The 21,781-nt window shown below is 52.8% G+C and overlaps 1 protein-coding gene across 2 annotated transcripts in view; it reads right to left on the bottom strand.

Annotated features, from left to right (window-relative positions):
- Alk (ALK receptor tyrosine kinase) overlaps window positions 1-21,781 on the bottom strand; it is a 715,373-nt gene that overhangs the window by 24,590 nt on the left and 669,002 nt on the right. Inside the window, exons 13-22 of one of the 2 annotated variants that reach the window (XM_063230372.1) lie at window positions 12,321-12,471; window positions 7,924-8,055; window positions 7,132-7,276; window positions 5,392-5,574; window positions 4,141-4,239; window positions 3,550-3,702; window positions 2,525-2,629; window positions 1,976-2,162; window positions 891-981; window positions 723-787 (exon numbers count right to left, since the gene is read on the bottom strand). In XM_063230372.1, the coding sequence (XP_063086442.1) occupies window positions 723-787; window positions 891-981; window positions 1,976-2,162; window positions 2,525-2,629; window positions 3,550-3,702; window positions 4,141-4,239; window positions 5,392-5,574; window positions 7,132-7,276; window positions 7,924-8,055; window positions 12,321-12,471 (1,311 nt within the window). Of the gene's footprint in view, window positions 1-722; window positions 788-890; window positions 982-1,975; window positions 2,163-2,524; window positions 2,630-3,549; window positions 3,703-4,140; window positions 4,240-5,391; window positions 5,575-7,131; window positions 7,277-7,923; window positions 8,056-12,320; window positions 12,472-21,781 lie in introns of those variants that run through there. The other variant, XM_063230376.1, reaches the window with a different exon arrangement.

The following is a 21,781-nucleotide window of genomic DNA, read 5'->3' as shown; positions in this document are numbered from 1 at the left end:
TAATGGCTAATTATTGGCAAATAGTGAGACTGAGTGAGTTGGCTTCCTTCCAAATAATCTTAACTTTCCAAGTTGCATTCAATAATCATGCATGATGTATATAATCAGAAAATAAATGTTAATTTTAAATCAAGATGTTCTTGTTGCATATTCCCCTGGGTATCTAGAGGCCACAGGCACCTTACCCACACTACTCCACCACCAGGGGGACACCCAAGCCACCTCCCCTCTCAAGGTGTTCGATGGCTTCTGGAGGCCCTGAGCCCACCAGATATTGAGGAAAAACACCTGCCTCTTCTCTAGGGGATGGGTTGTCAGAGTAACCGCCCTCAGGGACCTCAAAGACAGATTCTCAGCCAAGCCTTCCCATGGTGGTGGACATGGGTGGGGTGGCCCCGTCATATTAGGGGCAGGATTCCTTCACACTAACAACCTGGTTCGGACAAAGGGCGTTGGTTCTGAAAGAGTCACTCAAAGAACAAAGCCCAGTGAGTGATGTCAGGGACACAGGCCGCAGACGATGACGGCAGTCTGGCTATCAGGCCCCACTGGCATTTGCTGAGACAACCACTGGGGGTTTCCACTTTGTAAGATGTGTCCTGAAGAACAGGGGCTCTCCTCGGGAAGCCCAGTCCCCTTGGAGATATTATGTATCTGTCTGTTAGAAGCATCTCTGTGCTCTTTGGGAGGCGGGGCAGCAGCTGCGGGGTCTCTGGCTTTACCTGATGATCAGAGCTTCCATGAGGAAGTCGAGCTCGTCCTGTTCAGAGCACACTTCCGGCAGCGTCTGGCACAGAGGGGAGATGGGAAGAAGGCAGCCATGAGCTGAGAGCCGCAGGCTACAGAGAGACCCAAGGCCAAGGCCAGGCCAAGAGGAAGCCACTTCTCACCTTCACGGCCACTTGCAGGGGGCTCGGATCGTTGGGCATCCCAGACACCTGGCCTTCATACACCTCGCCAAATGCACCGTGGCCCAGACCCCTGCACAAAGAGAAGACGAAACAAGGCAGAGTCAGGAGGCCGACAGGAAAAGGGGCCCTGGGATCCTGGGTGCAGAGGCCAGGCTGACATACAGCTTGCGAGCAGTACTGCCCACTGGCCTTGCCTTGCAGCTGTGGGCCCTCATTTCTTCCTCTGAAATCCAGTAAGGAATCTGCTGAGGTTTGACTGCATCCGCTAAGGTTCGTGTGTTGAAAATGAATCCCACTGTGAAATCCCGAGGGCAGCTTCATTCAGCTCTGGTGTTCAGAGCTGGGATCTTAGGGAGGAAATTAGGGTTACATCGGCTTGTTAACATGGGATTCCACGACTGAACCCTGGTGGAGACCAGAGCACACAGACACCCTCACACTGCCTGCCCCTTGCTGGGTGACACCCAACTGTCTCCACCAGCAAGAAGGCCACTGCCAGATGCAGCTCCTTGCCCTCAGGAACTGGGAGTTGAAACAAAATACTTTTCTTTATAACTCACCCAATTAGGGGTATCGTTAATGGCAACATATAATGGGTCAGTGTAGGTCCTAACAGGCTCCATGACAATGTTCAAACATTTATTCACTCAGTGAATAGGTGGTGAGTCTGTCTCAGGGACAATGGCACAGCACTGGTAGATGCTTGCTGTGGGTGTCACAGTGGATGACAGAGGAATGTACGGTGTGCTCTAAATGCTAAATGAGGTATACTCAGCCCCCACCCCCACTAATATGGGGGAGGGGCCAGAAGTCTTCCGAGATGGGGTGCTTAGAAGGCCTGGTTTTCACTTGGAGTCCTCCCCTCATTGCATGAACTCCTCAGTATGTAGGGTGTTAAAATAAACCAACACCCCACATGGCCCTGAACACTAAACCTTATCCCCTTGGGTAGACTGGGGCCAGCCCAGCGTTGGCTCTGCTGGCTTCTTGTGGCTAGAGGAGTCCATGGTCCTGGAATGGCACCCAGCTCCCTGGGCCACCCCTCCGGCCCTACCCCCACTCACCGAATGAGGGTGATGTTTTTCCGGGGCACCTCTTTTAGGTCACTGATGGAGGAGGTCTTGCCAGCAAAGCAGTAGTTGGGATTGTAGTCAGTCATGATGGTGGAGGTGCGCAGCTTGCTGAGCTTGTACTCAGGGCTCTGCAGCTCCATCTGCATGGCTTGCAGCTCCTGGTGCTTGCGTCGGTACACTGCAGACGGATGGAGGCCCTGCTGCCCCACCAGGACCCGTGGCCACTAAAGCCCACGTGGGCTGAGAGTGAGGTCCCAGGAGTGTGAGTGTGTGTGGGGCTTTAGCCCTCGTGTCAGCCACCAGGAGCAGCCTGGGCTGAGACTTAGGATTGGGCTCCCGAGGGACTCTGTAGGTGTTCTGGGAGTGGAAGGTTGGGAGCTTCGGTTCCAGCTTGACCTGGTCTGCCCTAGTGACCACCCCATCCCATTCCAGGGATGAGAATACAGAAGGACACCTTGGCATCCATGGTGCCGCCCAAGACCCTGTTCATCTCTGCTAGATCTGTCCCTTTTGGAAGCCCTGGGGCTCTGCTACACTCACCTATCATGATGCCAGAGAAAGCCAGGACAAGGGCGGCCACCAGGGCAGAGGTCACCACGGAGAGGATCAGCGAGAGAGGCAGGTGGGGTTCTGGGGTGGGCGACACTGGAAGACAGGTCCCGACAGGGGTTCACCACCGAGCTGATTCTCTCCTGAGCCAGTCTTCCCTCACTGAGTCAGGACAAAAGCCACCTGCCACTTCCCATCCCTGAGTTCTCAGGGGTCCCTGGGCACAAAGCAGGTGCACTCTGTTCCACAGTTTCATGACAGTGGCTTTGGGCCGGAGGGAAATTTTGACAAGAATGAACATCGGCTCTGGGTGTTCTAATATTGCCATCAACTGCTGAGCATGGCACAGGGCTGAAAGGCGCAGCAGAGGGCTCTGGGGACTGAGGGGACACCACACTCCCATGACCCAGGCACGGAGCATGCCCTGGTAACACAGGAATTAGTTCCTGTAGCCCCAAGGCCTCAGCCCAGGGGAAGGAGGGCAGGGCCCCCTGTGGCCTCTGTGAGTGGCTCATCAGGCATCTTGCTTGCTATGGGACACTGGGCATCAAAAGCCACACAGATGCTTAGAACAAGGGACAGGAGGGCCACCAGGTTGGGGTGCAGGCACACAGCTGTATCATATGAGCAGAATGAGTGAGCTTTGTCACCCGGAGGACAGGTTAAAGAGGATGGGACTCTCTCATCAAAGCTTCACTTGAAAGGTGGTAGCCAGTTAGGAACCCTGAGAGGAAGCTCAGAAAACAGAAGGTTCCAGTGCCTTAGGAGGGCCAGGGTACCTGCCTCTGGGCGTCTGAGTGCAGGTGAGAAGGCCTTTGGTGGAGTCAGAGGGTTTGTGCCCCAGGGAGTGGTGGGACTCCTTCAGGATCTATGCCCCAACTTTCCCCAACAGCCAGAGCGCGGCTGGGAAGGGGCTGGATACTGACACCCAGCAGAAGGTGTCCCTGAGCCTCTGAGAGCAGCCCTGGGACTCTGGCCTCACCCCTCCCTGCCCCCTCCCATTGCCACCCCCTTACCAATGCAGGAGACTCCATCCTCAGCCAGCACCGTCCCATGGTCACAGAAGCAGATGACCTTGTGGCTCTCAGGGTCCATGTGACATTCGTCTACCTCACAGTGACTGCAGTTTAGGTAATGCTTAATATTCACTTCCCCATGGCCCTCCATCACTGGTGACAAGGAGGGGGGTCAGTCGTAGGCTAGGTCTACACCGCACTCCCTGCCCTGTGCTTTATGCCCACCTGCTCACTGTGGGTTCCTGGTCCCCTATTCTAGGGCCCATCGTCAGTGGAAACAGCTCTGTGAAGCCTTCCCATGCGGCCAGCGGGTGTGTGCATGGGGGAGAGACCCCCCCTGCAGGACCCTGAGGCTGCCTGCTGAACTTTCTAGGGCTGGCTCGCCTGTCTGGTTGCCCACCTCTCTGTCCACATTAAGCCACACATCCTGGCTTCCCGGAGACATGGCGGGATGAGCTGAGGGATGACCTGCCTGCAAGGGGCCCAGGAGTCTACTCTGTGTCGGGGGCACGTGTCAGTAACTCTGAGGTTCAGCTTGGTGGGAGAATTAGCCTGAGGAAGTTTGCTCTACCACCCAGCAGAGGGAGGTACCTTTTAAAGCTGGGGTGTACAGGATGCCCAGGGGGCTGATGAAGGAAACCCCATCTTCCCCGTCCATTTCAGGGTCATTGTTGGAGGCTGCATTGCCACCTGCAGCAAATCAAAGCAGAGTTGAACACAGAGAGATGGAGGCCAAGTCTCAACACACATGCGCGTCAGCGGGGCATGCAGCTCTGGCCGAAGCCAGGGGTCACGGGGACCTTAGAGGACAGGTAGGTGGGGAGGGAAGGGAGACCCAGGGCACAGGGGCTGTCCGTGGGTCTCGGCTCAGTGGACACAGGGGGAATGGGACACTTTCCTCTTCGGGTTGGGGTCTTTCCTCGGGATAATCTCTGCAGCTCTGCTGTCCCCAGGAGGAAGTGGTGGGCATGAACAAGAGTCCCTAAATTCTGGTCTCCTTAGGCCGGGTATACCCTTGGGCCACTTCCAGGACTGGCCTGGACAGCAGCTCTGAGAAGCCATTCACTAGCCTGGTTACACTGGGTGGGGTTGGGGCGTGGCAGGGCGTCCAGCCCCTGTGCCTTCAGGCTCCTGTCCCTCCTTTCTTTCGGAGGTGGGTTATCTTTGGGCCCCCTCCCTGGGCTCCCCCCCACCCAGGGCATGTGGTTAACACAAGCATCTCACAAGCATCAAAGCAAACACAGACAAGAACATCACAGTGCAAGCATGCAGTGTGTCCTAATCTACGGGAGGGTGGAGCCACCTTCTCAGCTTCAGAAGGCTCTTCAAGGGGATGGGGTGGGGGTGGACAACAGCAGGCTGCCTGCTGAGGGCTGGGCTGGGGCTGCCCACAGTGGCCCTCAGGAACGCTCCTCTGGGAGCAGGTGGGCTGGGCTGGGGAGGGAGAACGAGGAGCCTGGGAAGGTGCCAAGGGACCCAAGCCCAAAGGCAGGTGCGGGGCTGGGGGAGTCTGGCTTCCATGGTCCTCAGACCTGTGAGCCCTTGCAGTGGCTCTGAGAACAGTCTGGGAAGCCGGAGCCTTTGAATCTTTGGCTCTGGGGATCACAGATCACATGGGATTTTGATGCTGTTGTCAAGGGAGCCCAGAGGCAGGATGCTGGCTCGGGAGCCAACACCCTGCCTCTGGATGGCCCAGCCAGGCTGAGGGGAGCGTGCAGTTACATCACAGGACCACAGGCCACACTGGTGGGCCAGGGAGGGCTGGGGAGGGAGGGGAGGGGAAGGGAGGGATGCCTAGGACTAAGGGTGGGGAGTGACACCTTGAACACGAATCATCTTTACCTATATATCCTCCGCCTCCTCCACCTGAGGAGCACCCCCCGCCACCCCCTCCGAAACCCCCTCTTGTCTCCCACCCCCACTTCTTCATGGCCTGGGGGCAGGCATGTCCTCCAGTAGCGCCCTCCAACAAAGATTTTCCGGCCCAGAGCAAGGAAGTGTTATCATCCCAGCCACCTCCACCACCTGCAGGGAGAGAGGAAAGAACGTGTCCCTGAGGACACTGGTGAGGTGGGGAGCAGGAAGCGGGGTGCTATGAGGGATGCCCTCTCCTGCTCCAGGTCCTGGGGGCTGTCTTTAGTGGGGGCCAGGAACTCTAGAGTACACACCTGGAGAGCCAGGCAGGGTGCTAGGTCAGGAGTCTGGGGAGGCGAGGCAGGAAGCTCCCTAGGTCCTAGCTCCTTCCTCCCTGCCTGCTGATCCCCTAAGGCATCACACCGTCTATTTGGTGACTGCTTCCGTTCTTTTTTTTTTTTTATCGGTACCTGGGATGGAACTCACAACTGCCTGCTTGCAAGGCAGGTGCTTATGCCACTGAGCTAAATCCCCAGCCCCAACTTTCTTAGCAAGAACTGGAATCCAGCCAGCTTTCAAAGGCCTGCAGAAGTCACAGCACTAAAGCTTCTTGCTCGAATCCAGGACCAGGCACCAAAAGCCCTGTAAGCTTTACTGTCTGCCAGCTGTGAAGCCCTGGGGGTGAGCATCTCTAACCTGGGTCTCAGGTTTCTCACCTGCAGCTTGATAATAACAAGAAACACTTTATGGGATGTTACAATTGAGAGAGATAGGGAGAAGATAGGGGAGAGGAGGGAAGGAGAGAGAGAGACAGAGACAGAGAGACAGAGAGAGAGAGACAAAGAGAGAGACACAGAAGAGAGACAGAGACAGAGAGGCAGAGAGACAAAGAGAGAGACACAGAGAGAGAGACACACAGAGAGACAGAGACAGAGACAGAGACAGAGACAGAGAGACAGGCTCTACCAACCACCATGCATCAGGACCAACATGAGTCTGGGGGAACCTTGTTTGCAGGTGGCCTTACTCCCGGGCTCAGCCTGTTCTGGGTGGCCCGACACTAACGCTTGGGCGTTTCTCCACGAGTAGAGCAGCCCTGGGAGGTGCTGGAGGATTCCCCAGCGACAGCGGTAGCCACTAGAGCGGAGCTGCTTTGAGCCAAAGGGAACATGGCCGCAGCTCTGAGGCTGAGCGGCTATGGCTAACCACACAGACCTGTCCTGCCCCTCCTCCCTTCCTGTTCATGCAGCATTTCCAGATGTCTGCTCCCAAAGACTCTAGAAGATGAGAGCGGTGGGGCCTGGAGACCAACCTTGGTCTGGAAGGGTCTTTTGGTTGAGGTTCTTGGACCCAGTGGGGGCAATAGAGGGACATGTGGGTGGAGAAGCATCAGAGAGGGACAATTATGTGCTAGGAGGAGTCAGCCAGGTTTAGAAAATAAAGCCTGGATCTCCATCAGGGCCATCAGGGCTGAGTGAAGACCTCAGGCTATGGGGGTTTGGTCAGTGGTGGGCGCTCCTGGGCTGGGGCGCCCAGCACGGGCTGCACACGGCTGACAGGCAGAGGAGCCTCCAGGTGCTGGAGTCCTGCTGGCCCCCTCTCCTCTGATGTTGGTACCAGCAGCAGAGCTCCCAGCGTCTCTGGGTTAGGGACAATGATGCTTTCAGGTGCCTGATGGCATGGGCATGAGCGAAGGCCATGCAGGGCCTGGGAGACCGGGGGCTTTACCTGCGGCTCCGGAATTGCCGTTCAGCCCCAGAACCGAGGAGTTATTCTCCAGTCTCTCTGGGTGGAACGTGTCTGTCTTGGCCCCGTAGGCCCTGCCACCGCCACCGGCTGCAATGATGAGGGGCACGGGCACTCCGTCCTTCATCTGGCCAGGGGAGACATCCAGAGAGCGGGAAGCTGAGCGAGCATCCACTCTGCAGACCTCAAGGGCTGGTTTCAGTGTTTAAGCCTGATCAGCTGCAGCACCATGGGGTGATCTTTTGGCCTGGGGTGGTTTGAGGACCCTAAACGCATGTTCCCATCCCTCACCCCAATTTCTGTATGAGTCGGGGTTTGAGTGCAGAAGTGAAACCACTAGGGGGGGGGGTCTGGGCAGCCTCTTTCCTGATGTCCCTCAGACTCGCTGTGGAGCCCACATGCTGCGGATTAGAAGCAGCTGGCTTGCTCCCTCCTGTCTACTCTTAGGCATCTTGAGCTGTGGCCCCCTGAATTTCAAGACCAAGCCCTTAGTAGCGCTGTCCCCATGGGAGTACTGCTTTTAGTTTAGGGCCAGGCCAGTAATGGACGAGGGACCCTCTGGAGCCCTGAAGCAGTCCTGGCGTGGGGAACCTGGGCTGGTCCATAAGAAAGGAGTGATCATTCTTGAGCAGACTGTATTTCCTTCTGCGTCTCAGCTTCTTATCTCTAAAAGGGGCCAGAGCGGCTCATGGCTTCCACCCAGGCTGTCCTGAGGCTCTGAGGTTACGGCACACAGAAATCCCTGCCGCAGGAATCTGACCAAAGGGACCTCACCTTAAACACGTAGGTGGCTCCACCCCCTCCTCCGCCTCCTCCTGCCCACTCATGCACGCTTCTGTTCACGCGAATTTCTTCTTCTATCACATTGCTCTCTCCAACACAGACTTTCTGGATTAAGTGGTTTGTCTGTAGAAACAAAAACATTAAGTTTGTGCCCTAACTAGTGTTAGTTATACACCTTGCAAACAGACCTTGTGTGCTTAAAGATAGGATCTAACTACGTCTGAAATAGCACATGATTAAACTGAGAAAGCACAAAAATATACACAAATGACTTCACTGTCAGTGATATGAGGAAAGGACTTAGGGACAGCGTGGACATGAAATGTCATGAGAAATGGGGAGCGGGGAGGAGGCTTTACTGCTGGTCGGTGGTTGGCGACAGCTTTTCTAGGCTGAGTGGAAAGGACAGGGAAGGTTTCTAGCACACACAGTGAGGGAGTTAGATCATTCCAGGAGAAGGCAGCACGAGCCCAGATGGCAGGAGGTGAGCAAGATGTTTGGAGAAAAGCAGTAGGTCTCTCGCTCACCTTTGGAGAGAGAGGTGACCCAGAAGGACCTGCCAGGGTCCCGCAGACTCTAAAGAGGTGATGACAAAGGCCTGATGAGGTGAGAGAGGGCCAGGGGTGGACATCAACCAGGGAAGGCAGAGGGATATAACTTCATGGTCACATCATGGCAGGAGGCGTTGGATACAGTGGGAGGAGCTGGACTTCATCCCTGGGCAGTGAAGAGCCACTGAGGTTTTGGAGAGGATGTGGCTGTGAAGCAGCCCAGGAGAGGTCCCGCCTTGGGACCCGAGTCAGGTGTCTGGTATACTGTCTCACACCTGTAGCACCCGGATAGGTGGCTGTTGTTATTATTCTACTTAGATTCATTTTGGGACCTCACAAACAGAATCGGGGATCTGGGAATCCCTGGGACTGTGCCGGACATTTCTGTAACGTAGCATTCTAGAATCTCTTAATAAAGAAGCCAGTGTCTCAAAAATAGCTACCTGCTTGCCAGCCACAGCGGCTCAGATAAATTTTCTAAACATCAGCCTGACCTCAGAGGAAAATTACTTTTCTTTCACTTAATGGAAGAAAAGCCAATAAAATATCAAATTTCCATCAAATGTTGCTATGTAGCCAGCCAGTGGACACAGCCATTCATCTTGGGCCACTCCTTATGCTGAAGCTTTCAGGGGTGCTGGCAATGAATACTAGAGAAATTTCCAGATAAACAGCTGAGATGCAATTTGTTCTATGGCATTTTGGATTTAATGATGGAAATAATTTGGCATTTTTCAGAGTGGACTTAGTGTGGATGAAAGACTCTGAATTGCTACAACAGAGCGCTAACGTTTCTCTGGTGCTCATGCAGCACTGCCCGGGCCAGGAGAGGCAGCGGGAAGGAGGCACCGCTCATGGTGGGCTGGGAGAGGGATGGGCTGCAGGGCCACGGCCTGGGGCTGAGAAGGAGCAAGGGCGGAGGGATGTGGGGGCATTAGCAGGGCAGAGAGCACAGCACCCAGCTGGGTTCTGGATGGCTCTAGCCAGAGATCTTCTGGGCCCCATGGGGCGAGGCACCTCGTGTCCCTGGACTTGCCTCTCTCTCTGCCCGTGCAGCCTGCTCTTCATCGTGCACTCAGCATTGGCCTTTGGGCACGCATATCTCATTGTGTCACTATTGAGTCCCACACCCTCCTGTGGCTTGAACACATCCTTAGGTGTCGCGATCCATTTCCATCACCTGGACCACATCTCTTACCTACCCTTCTGCTCCCTCTCCTGCCTCTCCCAGGTGCACAGGCACCCTCCCACCTCAGGGACTCGGCCTTTTCCAGGTTGGCTCTTTTCCCCAGATATCTTCTTCCTCTCCCTGCTTAAATGTAAGTTCCTTGCGGGCAAAGACCTTTCCTTGGTTCACAAAACTGGCTGGCATGAGCAGTGGTTCTCACACATGGACCAGTGGCTAGCACGTGGAAGGCACCCAACACCTATGTTCTGAGTAAGTGTGAACGAATGGAGAGTCGTCTGGCTTGTGGGTTGGCCCTTGACAGTATGTGCCTAGCGGGTGAGGTAGGTACTGATGGTACTTAGCATAACTTAAGACCAGCACTTATGTTCCCTATGGGGCATTTGGAAATATCTGGAAGTATTTTTTGATGGCTATTTCTGCAGGACACTATGGGCATCGAGTGAAGAGAGGACAGAGACTCTGACAAACATCCTGTGATAACACAGAACTCTATCCCTACCAGTGGTACCTCTGTTGACAAAGTCTAATTGAGACTCAGGCCAGCAGATGAGGTCCAGAAGGAACCGTAGGAGCAGGAACTAAGTGAGTGTGTGTGTATGTGTGTGCATGTGTGTGAGTGTGTGTGTGGGGGGCGGGCCAGTGTGCAGGAGCTGAGCCTGCGCCATGCACAGTAGCTCAGGAGTGGCCCCCACACAGGAAGAGCAGTTCCTGTAACAGATGCAGCTGAACCAGAAAAGCTGCCATTTCACTCCTAGAGTGCATGCAATTCTCTTGAGATCATCTCTAGATACCAGTTTTCTAGACATCCTTTTGTGATGACTGGGGGGGGGGGTTAGAGGTGTGGACCAATCAGAGAAGACCAATTTTTTTCCCCATCTGCAAAGGCTATGCCTGGTCCGACCAGCAGAGGGGGCTGTGCTCTATCCTTGACTGAGGATCACCGGGTTCTGCCAGTCTGGGAACTCACCCTGCACACCTACAATATTTGCGAGCATATAGGTTGATTAATAAAAATGATAAAGTGCAGCAGGAACAAGCAGATTACAATTGAATTAAAAAAGACACGGTCATCTGAAAAGACATAACTGATTACAATCCAATCAAGTGAAAGTCCCTCGCAGAAGTCCATGCAATCTTTCTGCTTATATGAAAGAATTACATCAGCACTCAATAAATTCCTGTAAAAATTACAGCAGCCTGTAATTTAATGGCTTAATATAATGTAACGGGTTGGAAAGTCTTGATTGTAGTTGCTAAATAGAACTTGGAATGGAGATATTTCTTTGCAGGAAGTTGCACCTGCCAAGTTTTCTCCTGCTGGTTTGTCTCACGCAAACCACGCAGGGGAGGAAGGCTGAGCGGCATTCCCTCTTGTCTACCGTCTCTGTCTCCTGGTCTGGCTCTTAGGAGTTCTGAGTTTATTTTGTGGACTTAAACTGCTTTCTCTATAGTCCCTGTCTCCTGTCTGTCCCCTCAGGCTGCTCTCAGATAAGTCCCTGGAGAAGGAGCTGCCATGGCCCCTGGAACCCAGCTCCTTTCTAGGGTCCTCACTGCAAGCGAAGCTGTGCTCCCCATGAGGCTGAGTCCTGCTGAAACCAGGACATGCGCCCTACAGGAGACTGAGTTCTGGCCAGCACGCCCAGGGCCCTGGCACCTCCAACACAGGCCAGAGACAAACAACTGTGGTGCTTAGGGTTTGCACGGTGGCTGCTGCTTAGTTCCTGCTGCCTCCTCCTGGGCGGCAGGGCTTGCTCAGCAATAGACTGTAAGTGGAAATGGGTTAAAGGCTGTAGAGACCAGGGGCCTAGTAAGTACAGGGCATAGCAAAAACAGGAGTCACTTGGTGAGGGACCCTAGACAAGTCCCTTCAGCTCTGCCTTCTCTACTTTACTCATTTCTAATGAAGGACCTGAATTTCACAGGACTGTGGCTTTCAGAATATGCTTTGATAATTTTTTTTCTTCTTTTGTACCAGGGATTGAACTCATGACCTCACACTTGCCAGGCAGGTGCTTGTGTCACTGAGCTAAATCCCCAGTGCTTTGCTATTTTTTTTAAAAAAAGTTTAAATTGCACACATAATAAGTAATACATGAAAGCATTCTTTTTGTAAAATTTTTAGACATTATTGATAAAGTACTCCCAATCCAGAGCCTCCCCAGAAGTAAACACTAATATGTACTATAGATCTTTCATAATTTTTTCTGTGCATTTATGTATGTCTGCGTGTGGCCAGAGGTCTGGGATTTTGAGCTGAATAGAAGTGTTTAACCTGACATTTTCCAATTTATAATAACATAATTAAAGACAATAGTGTCCTAGCAAGAAAGTTCAGGAAATGAGTTTTAACTCATATTCTGCTGAAAAGAATAGACACTGGTCTGTTTAAAGAAAATTCAGTCCTTCAGTTTTAAAGGTTACTCGTGAAACCACCACTTTGTCCTTGGCCTCTGTGGAGTTGTAACTTTCTCTCGCGCCTCTGTGGCCTGGGGAAAGGGGAGCCGCTGGCGGCTCAATCTAGAAGCAAGTCCTGTGGACTGTGGATGTGAATGAACCCCCCGAAGGAGTGTGCCTGGTGCTGGCATCCTTCAAGAAGCCTCCCCACACTGGATGAGTGTGGAACACAAATCCTTGCTCCGAGCACTTACGCTGGGGCAGGCGTCCTCTCCCTGCTGCCCGACGAGGATGTAGAGCACGTCGTCCTTCTCCAGGTTGAAGATGCCCAGCACAGACACTCCATGGGACCGTATCATGGTGTTCTTCCCGCCTTTCCCGCCGGCAGCACCATAGCATGAGATGCTGTAACGGACAAAGCACAGTGGACCCAGCAATGGCATGAAGATGGAACCCCTTCCTGCCAACCCGGAGGCTTCTGTGAGGCCACACACCACCGTGTCTGAGGATGCTTGTCCACTGTCAGGAGTGTGTGCTCAAGTTTAGTGAGGGCCAGGGGGTCAGCTGCCTTAGTCATAGTGCCAGACGGTCAGTGGCTAGTAAGGTGCTAGAGAGAGAGAGAGAGAGAGAGAGAGAGAGAGAGAGAGAGAGAGAGAGATGGAGAATTGGGGCTGGGTGTGTCTCTAATCCCAGCACTCAGGAGACTGAGGCAGGAGGATTGCAGTGTGTTCAAGGCCAGCCCAAAATACACAGTGAGACTCTGCTTCAAAAGCAAATAAACAAAAAAAAAAAAAAAAAAAAAAAAAAAAAAGAGTGTGGACAATGGTCTCCCAAATGCTTAGGATTCACCCATTGTGGAATTGCCAGTCCAGTATCAAGGAACCCGTGTGACCTTAGACAAGCAACATAACCTCTCTGTTCAGCAGTACAGGGCAGACAATAGGGGACCCATCCCCTACTCAACAAGTACTCTGAAGCTGAGTGGAATCCACGTAAGAATTGTGGCCAACAGAAAACAGGCCCTCGGTGCACACTCATTATCGTGCTGTGAATGGGGTAGTAGCAGTAATTGACTTGGTACAAAGCTTTCCATCCTCCCAGGGGGTCTGGGAATGAGGAGGTCCCACATGCCACGGCCAAGGAGAACATGTTGATGAACACAGACTGTTTACTCCCTTCCCACCAGCAACTCCTTCTGGAGCAATCTGTGTGCAGACAACAAACAGCCAATCATGACGAGAATAAAAACAGAGCACGGGACGAGGGAATATTATCTGCTGCTGCTTAGACTGTCAAGATGAAGTCAAGCGCGGATGGAGCGGGGAGGAGAGAATTCTCTTTGCGAACCGTGTCAGAAGAGCAGCATGTCTTGAAGGAGCCAGCATACCAGCTAGCAAATGCTAACAAATGCCTCCCCAGGGAGCAGCTGCCAGCGAAAGGGACTTGGGAGGATGTTTATGTCCCCATGTATCAGATCCCTTTTCTAAAAATCTAGCAAGAGAGACAGAAGACAGTTTTGCCCATGTGCATACACGCTGGCTTTTCCACTCACATTCTGGGAAATGCCCCATGTTCTGAGCAGAGAAGGGAGCTCTGGCAGCTCTCCCAAGGCAGAATGCAGGCCCTCTGTAGGGCCAAGCCTGGGACCTGCTGCTTGCTAATACACAGGCAAGGTCCTGGGAATTGCAGGGAATTGCAGACCTAGACGCTTGCACCCAGGGTCCTTGTGTGGGCTCAGGCCCTAGCAGGAGCTTATTAGATGTCAGGCAGGGCATCAGCCTGGATGGACAAGAGGAGGACTGAGGTAGGATCCAGGCCCTGGAAGGGTTTAAGAAGAAACTGGGCAAATGTTCACAGTTATGCAGCGAAATCTTACCACCAGGGCGGCTAAGTAGAAGGGAATTTCCAGGGCTCCAAGATTGGAGTAGACCACTTCCTACCACCGAGTCCTCTCAGGGGGCCCAGCCTTTTCCCTGACAAGAGAGGTGTCTCCTGAGTCCTCTTTTCCAAACTCATATGGTGGTTCAACATCAGAAAGAGATACTGGCAGGGAAGCTCGAGGCCACGGAACATTTCTGTGGGTCATCAGGTGCTCATGGCCGGAGTGGACTGGAGGACTGTGACAGGCGCTGGGGTCTTCGCCTGTGGGGTTGGGGTGGGGCCGGAGGGCTGAGGTTGGCCCTGTGGTAGAGCTGTCAGATGGGCAGACTCTCAGACAAGCAGAAGGGGGCAGAAGGTGGCAATCAGGGCTCAAGTGCCCAGAAGTGAGGAGGCCGGGGGCCTCGGGATTTCCCCTGCAGCAGGCAGAGGAGTGGGCAGACTTGGTTGTAGGTTTAGGGAGGGAGGTGGGGCTTCCCCCATGGGGCCCACATCAGACACGCTCACATGCGTGTAGCATTCCGCACAAACACGTATGCATGGTAGATGTTACTAATTTCATTCGACGGATGAAGAAACTGCTGCTCAGAGAGGTTAAGTGCCTCAATCTGAAGCCACACAGCCAATGGTAGACTCTGGTCCAAATCCACACATCTCCTGTCCTGTCTGCACTTGGAGGCTTCTACAAATTCTCACAGAGGGGAGCCTGAGAAGACCCCGATTCACCCGATTTCCTCAGAGCCTGCGTCAAGCACTCGCTCCTGACTCACTGGAAACGGACGAGGTGATAACTGCAGAAAAGATAACTTACAGTGCAAAGGAAGAGGAAGTAGAATTATTCAGCTCAGACCAGAGAACCCCAAGCAGGGTACTGTGGCAATGGTGGCTTCCAGAGAATGGGCAGTCTTGGGACAGAAATGCACAAGAGCCTCATCTCTGTTCTCCCTAACTGTAACTCCAGGATTCTGGGGCTTGATCAGGCTGCACAAAAAATATCATTTCAACCTGAAGGTGGGCTTTGCTTAGAAAACTTCTGCCTACTTGCGTGCCCGCTCCTGCGTATGGCTGAGCGGTAAGCTTTATCCTGCTCCTTCCTTTCTGCATCATTTGCACAGTCATTTGCATAGATCTGCATTCATTATGAATCATTCTGAACTCTTTCACATGTTTAAATTTAGCCAAATTATTATATTTTGGAAGTTATTTGTGCCTGACTTTTCCCTAAGTTTTCTTTCCCTATATTTTCCCCCAACCCTCAGCCAGACTTGGATGCCAGCTTGCTCTCTGCTTTGATCCAGTTCTAGGTGGTGAGATGGGGTAGGAAGAGCTCTGAGCTTCCAGCCAATGCCAGCCTAGTCCTGCCGGGCTGGCTGTGTGATCTGAGACTACTTGGTCAACCTCTCAGAGCCTCAACTTCCACTACTAAGGAAGAAAGTGAGGACGAGGACCCCTGTCCCATGTCTGGGGACCAACAGTGGGTTCGCAGAGGTGGTAAACCAGTGCAGAGGACAAGAGAGGGCTGTGGGCTGGGGTCAGCTTTCTGTGTCCAGCTCAACAACTTTGTGCCAGTGTCTGGAGTTTACTTTCCCGCCTGGTGGCCTCTGTGTCACTATTCCACTCTGCACTAGGAGCCACTTACAGTCCTGGCCTAATTATTGGGGTCCTGGGAAGGAGTGGCTGTTGCATCAGCCCCCGAGGCCTGAAATCCCACCATCAGAGCTTCACTCTTCTGGAATTTTCTAGATGCACCACAATGGGAAAAGCAAGGGCCCAAATGCAGACAGACCTGGTACCAAAGCCAAGCTCCGCCTCCAGGTGCTGACCATGCACCTGGTGACCCAAGGGCCAGGGCCTCCTGAAGTTTTGTGCCTCATGCCTTGATTACTTCCCTGGGGTCTGGCTCTGCCACTCCCCCTCACTTGCTCTGTGAACCCAGGCAGGTTCTTTACTCCCTCTGAGCCTCAGTTTCCCTGTATATTAGACCACAAGACTACCTGCCTGGAAAGGTAGTTATGGGAGTTAAGTGAGATAACGTTGTCAGAGACCTAGTCCAGCAGCTAGAGGGCAGCTGTCGCTGGCAGTTGCCCAGGCCTGGTGAGCCTGTCCACTCCCTTCTTGGGGGTGGCTCCTGGGAGTTACAAGGGGTGCGAGAAGGCCAGCAGGGCAGATGGCAGGACAGTGGAGTCAGGGCTGTTGTGTTTCACTCAGGCCCCCCCATGCACACCCAGCCTAACTGCTTCGGGAGACCCTGCACCTGGGACTCCCCACAAGGCTCTGCAGCTTGCTCCTCAATCTTTGTAAACAATTTATTCTTGATGGTTGACAAATGACAAGAAATTAATATACCTGCCACTCAAGTGGAGAAAATGACTTCATAGTGATTCCAATTTACTGGAAATTACAAGATACAGCTCTCAACGAGTTGATGCTGTGATTTTTTTTCCCCCTTGTCTACATCCATGTCTTCTGGTCAGAATGGACGTTTATTGGGTTTGTGTTTTGTATTATTGACCGTGAGCTGTTGTTACCTGATGTAATTGAGTTGTGAATCTTTTTTAAATAAAGAATTATTACCAAATCAAACTGGCTGCCTGCTGGATCCTGCAAGTTTAGCCCAGCTGGGGTGCAGTGTGTGGGCTGTGTCTGTGCCCACCTTGGGGCGGGAAGGTAGAGGGATAGAGGGATCCCACTCAGAGAAGCACGAAGCACCCTATTTTTCTCATGTTCTACCCTCTTGACATGTGGGAGACCGGCACCCAGCTCTGAGCTCTGTCTCTAACCCCAGTGAGTCCCTTCCTCATCTGTGCAGATTTCCTCATCTGGGAAGGGGGATGGTCAGGTCAGGCCTGCCCGTCTTATGGGATTACTGTGAGGACTTGTGAGGGACATGTGAGTGTGTCCAGGGCTTGGTTGGCAGGAAATTGCCAATCAGACATGCAGTCTGACTGTCCAAATGGATCACATGAACCATCAGGTGACACCCCTGGGGGGTCAATGCTGAAGGGGCAGTGGGGGCATCTGCTTTGGGTGGAGCTGCCCTGCTCTATTCCTGGCACGTCCATGGATGAGGCTCGCTGTCCACTTCTGCCCTCAGCACCTGGCTGCCTGTGTGGCCCTCTGCACCTAGGAAAGCTGTATGGGATCACACAGACCTCCCTCTTCAAGCCCTCCAGCAGCAAATGGGGCTGCTGGGGAGGAGGGAGGGCGACTCTGGAAGCTTCATGGTGTGCCAGGGGCAGAAGTGGGACTCAAACTCCACTGTGCTTGCAGTGCATTGATCTTTGCTGAGTCCCCCTACCACCCCAGCTTCGCCTGCTCTGTGCCCTTTCTAGTGAAGGGGAACTGTACCATTACTTTGGCAATTAAGGGTGCCTTGTGACATCTCTTCTACTGTCATCTACAACTTTATTGGCATTGTGTACCACTATTGAACTTTCCTGCCCTGTGGTCTTTCCAGAGGCTGTGAGGCTCTGGGCTGTCGGTCCTGCCTCCAAGTCCGGCAGTACCTGCTCGGTGCCCTGAACTTTGTAGGAGCCCCTGGCTCAGTGCCCAGCACACACTGGGGCCCCATAGACCAGTGCCCAGGGCACAGTAGAAGCTCATGGTTCAGTGCCTGGCACACAGTGGGGGCTCTTTGACTGTTGTGAATTGGGTTGAGTTATGATGCTCACCCTGGAGCCAGGTGAGGGAACCCCAGAAACAGCCGTGGCCTAGGTCGGTGACTCTGGCTGGGACAGGAGGCCTCTTGCCCCCATCTGAAGAACGGGTGAGCTGTGTGAGAGCTGGCATCCGGAGCTGTGGGCTGTGCTTGAACAGGGTTTCATATGTGATCTTGGAAAGATGCTGAACTGAAGAGAAGGAGGAATGAAAGAGAGAGGGCTGGAGGGAGAGAGGGCTGGCGAGGGGGAGAGGGCGGGGAGAGGGAGAGGTGGCAGGGGATGTGGGCTGCACCGTGCCTACTCCTGTGTGCGCTCTCAACACTGTCGTCCCACAGGGCCAGGGTCTAAAAGTTCTGCTACCCCGCTGTCCCTCTCTGTCACCTGACCTGGCTTTTCCTTCTCTGTCAAGCCCCTTAGGAGATTAGCTGCCACCCACCCACCCTCTTGCTTCCTCAACTCCTTACACCACAAGCTGACCGTTGTCTTGGGCGCTGCTCTCCCTGCATGGGCCGCTCCTCAAATCCTACCACCCTCGCCATCCCTACCCTTCTTTTCTAGCCTTCTGTCCCTGTCCTGTCTCCCCTTTCTGACTGTTGCCAGTTATCAGCCCCTGCCTCCCATCTGCTCTACCGGCCTGCAGCCTCCTGGTTCTGGCTCCCTCCTTCCTTTGGGCACCAGAGGGAGCTCAAGGCTTTTGGGAGATGAGGCGCCCCTGGAGGTGGCCTCTGGCCGGCGTTTTGCAGCCCAAAGGTGCTGTCCTCCTGACTTCCGTGGCCAGCTGGGCACTGGCTTGTGTACGCTTCCTGCCCTCCCTGCCTCCCAGCTGGTTGACAGCTCTTAGGAAGAGTCTCCAGGCTGTACTTGGGGTTTCTGTCTCAGGAAGCTGTCTGCAAACCTAGGCTGAGTCAGTAGCGGTGAACCCATGGCACAAGCATTACTGTGTTTTTCTCTAAGGCAAAAGATATCAATGTAAGTTGCTTTTCTCCAAATTAAAACCTCAGTATTCAGGTTTAATTGTTGCGTTGACACTTAGGGTAAGTGGGTTTGGGATTGCAGTTTGGTACTCAGTCTCTAAGAGGTTCGCCATGTCTGGGTGAACCGCCTGCCCCTGGCCTTCGATGTGGTGCCTGGAGTAAACATCCACGGCAGTTCTTTCTCCTTACACAGAAATGCTTGCTCCATGGTCCTCGCCCTGCTGGTTGCAGCCTCTCTGGGCAGGGACTGGGTTCACTTTCGGATGCTTGTGCATGCACGGCATTCAGATGTGTGTTTACCATGGGACCCCAAAACCTGTAAAGCAGGACATGTGAGAGGTGGAGGGGCCACATGACCCCCGTACTGTTGACAGAGGAGAGACAGATCCAGGAAAGGAAAAGAAGTAGGGGAAGAGATGAGGGTCCCCAGTAGCAGCCATCATGGTTCTGCACCCCACTCCCCAGTAATCAGACAGCACTAGTTGAGCACCGCACTTCCATCATGGATGGATTCCACAGACAGGCTCCTGTTCTGTTTCTAAGGACCTTTTTCTCCTGTCCTATGGCATTTCCTGTTCTTTTCTCACTGCATGAGTCGCACTTACTAAGTAACAATAATTACCAAGGCGACAAAGTCCTCCTGAGAAAAGCACTGACATTTCAATGTGGATAATCTAACTTGGGGATGTTTTCATATGGTCTAAAAAGCAAACTATTAATTATCTGATTCTCTGATTACTGTTATTGTGACTGTCCTTACTGTCATCAAAGTTCCGAGTATCATCCAGGGTCAAGAACGAGGTAGAGGTCAGAAATGTCTGTTTGATCCAAACATTGGCTAAGATACAAGTATTCAACACAACAATAAAAATTCAAACCCAATGGTTTTTTGTTTTGATTGGTGCTATTCTAAGCCAGATTACAATGTCTCTTTTACTAATCTGAACACTTCAAAATGTACTGGTTCAACAGATGAAGGGGTCTTTGTGTATAATCACTAGACAATTCTGGCAGCAACAAGTATCAACCTTTCAGAGAGAAAGGAAACCGTTCTCTAATTTTAGCTAGGATTTTATCCATGCAGTGGCACTTCATGCAGATCTGAAACCTGACTAGACTTACATATGGCTGTGATTAATAATAAATGGGAATTTAATTAATTAGTATTTTGTAAGTGCAGTTCCTCTGGCAGGCCAAATCTTTCAAAAGCCAGGGACCATTTGAAGAAGTCAGAATGAAGTCAGCAGACACAGACGAGTCCAGAGGTATGCCCGTGGGGTCAGTCGGTTCCTGGAAATGCTGTGCACCTGCTGCTGCTACCATCGACACTCTGGCTGGGTACTCTGCCCACAGCCAGCGAGCTCACAATGTGGGCATTGTGTCAGACATCACAGCCAGTCAGGCAGGGGCTGGCATCTCTGTCTCTGCACACATAGGGACACAGAGTCTCAAGAGATTAAATAACCTGTGCAAGGTTGGATGGCTATGATTCACACTGTCTTGGGGAGTGCACCCCACAACTACCCATGGGAGGCATCTTCTGACCAAGAGGCTGTGTGTGAGAGGCAGCAGGGGGGTCTGGCCAATCCAGCTTTGGAATTAGCCTGGGAAAGGAGGGCACAATGGGCAGTTTCAGGGGATTACTGCTGGGGGCTCTGGCTATCTCACAGGTCTTCTGCTTTCTTCTTCACGTTGAGTTTTGCCCACGGGGCGTACTATCAATATCCCTTCAGGTGGCTGGGCCTCCCCTCCCGGGTCTCATTTCCAGATGCTTCCTGGAGTGGCTGTGGATGGCTCTGAGAGCCACATGCTTTTTTGTCCCTTTGCCCTCTCTGTGCCTCTCAGCATCCAGATGTGGGCCTTTGTGCAAACAGCAGACTCTGACCTGGAGCACTTTGGGTTTAAACCCCAGTTCTGGTCACTGAGTGTGCAGCCTGGTATCTGTAGCTCTGGACCTCTGACCCTAGGTGCCTCGTATGAGCAAAGGAGAATATCTACCATCAGTGACAATGCCACCCTCTCACTACTTAATGCTGGAAAAATACTGGGTCCTCACCAGCTTTCAAAGCCTTCTTCCCAGGAATCCCTTCCTTCCTGTTTGAGAATACATGGAGGTTCTGCTAGGAAGGAAGGGGAGGTCTCGCTTGCTCGGTATGGGGATCCTGGGGTGGCTGAGTGGTTTAGAACACTTTATTGGTGAGAGGTGACTTGGAGCAGCCAACCTGATTGCAGCTAAACCTTGTGATTTCATTTCGGCCCCGAATGTCACTTACAAAGCACTTACGGCTCTGCCCGGAAACACATTTACCCTAGGGATGGGGCCATCACAGGACAGGACATAGTAAGCTGGAGAGAGAAAACAGGGCAACCTGAGAAGCCCCTTTCCTTGGAGGGACTGCAGGAAGGGAAGGAGAGCTTACAACCCACTGTGTCCCTGGGAACTTCCAGCAACACTGCATGAAAGACAGCCCAGCTGTGTGCTGCTGGATGGGCGAGTGGCACTGGGCCATGCCCTCGATGTCTGAACTTGAGGGTTGTTGCTACGTTTGTGACTGCTGGGAGCCTCCTGACTCTGGCCTGTTTCTTCACTGCTAAAATGCAGACTGCTGCACTGGTTTTGCCCAAGCCACAGAGTCTGCAGGAGGACTTTCAGGCTAACTTGAGTCTGGGGTCTGAGGGAACTTACTGATTCTCAAAGGTTGCATCCACATCAACTGGGCATTGGTGACAATTCATATTCTGGCTGGGGTATAGCTCAATGGTAGAGCACATTCCTATCATGCAAAAGGCCTTGGGTTTCATCTCCAGTACAATACACACACACACACACACACACACACACACACACACACACACACTTCAAAACACAATCAGTCACTTGAATTCTGGGTTTCAACCAGTGCTCTGAGTGGCACCAGGAGTCACCCCCCTCCTGCCTGACCCCACAGGGCTGGGGTTGAGTTGAGGCCAGCGGTAAGAGTGTGGTCAATGCTGACCCAAAAACTAGAGCTCAAGGATAAGAATGTTAGTGCTCACGTGGATTGTATTTTTGCTTTCCAAATATTTTTACATGCATTTTCTTATCTGAATAGCATTAAGTAGCATTCAAAGAATAGCCCATCATAGTCATAATTATTAGCGATAGTTGTGAAGCCAGCTCCTGTGCACGTATCTCCTCCACAGTCGCTGAGCTGCCCCCATATT

This window comes from Cavia porcellus, unplaced genomic scaffold (genome assembly GCF_034190915.1).
Source record: "Cavia porcellus strain 051 isolate PalLab524CR breed Dunkin Hartley unplaced genomic scaffold, mCavPor4.1 scaffold_1, whole genome shotgun sequence".
Taxonomy (NCBI): Eukaryota; Metazoa; Chordata; class Mammalia; order Rodentia; family Caviidae; genus Cavia; species Cavia porcellus.
The sequence above is the reverse complement of the archived record's forward strand: the minus strand, read 5'-3'. Positions and strand labels throughout refer to the sequence as shown.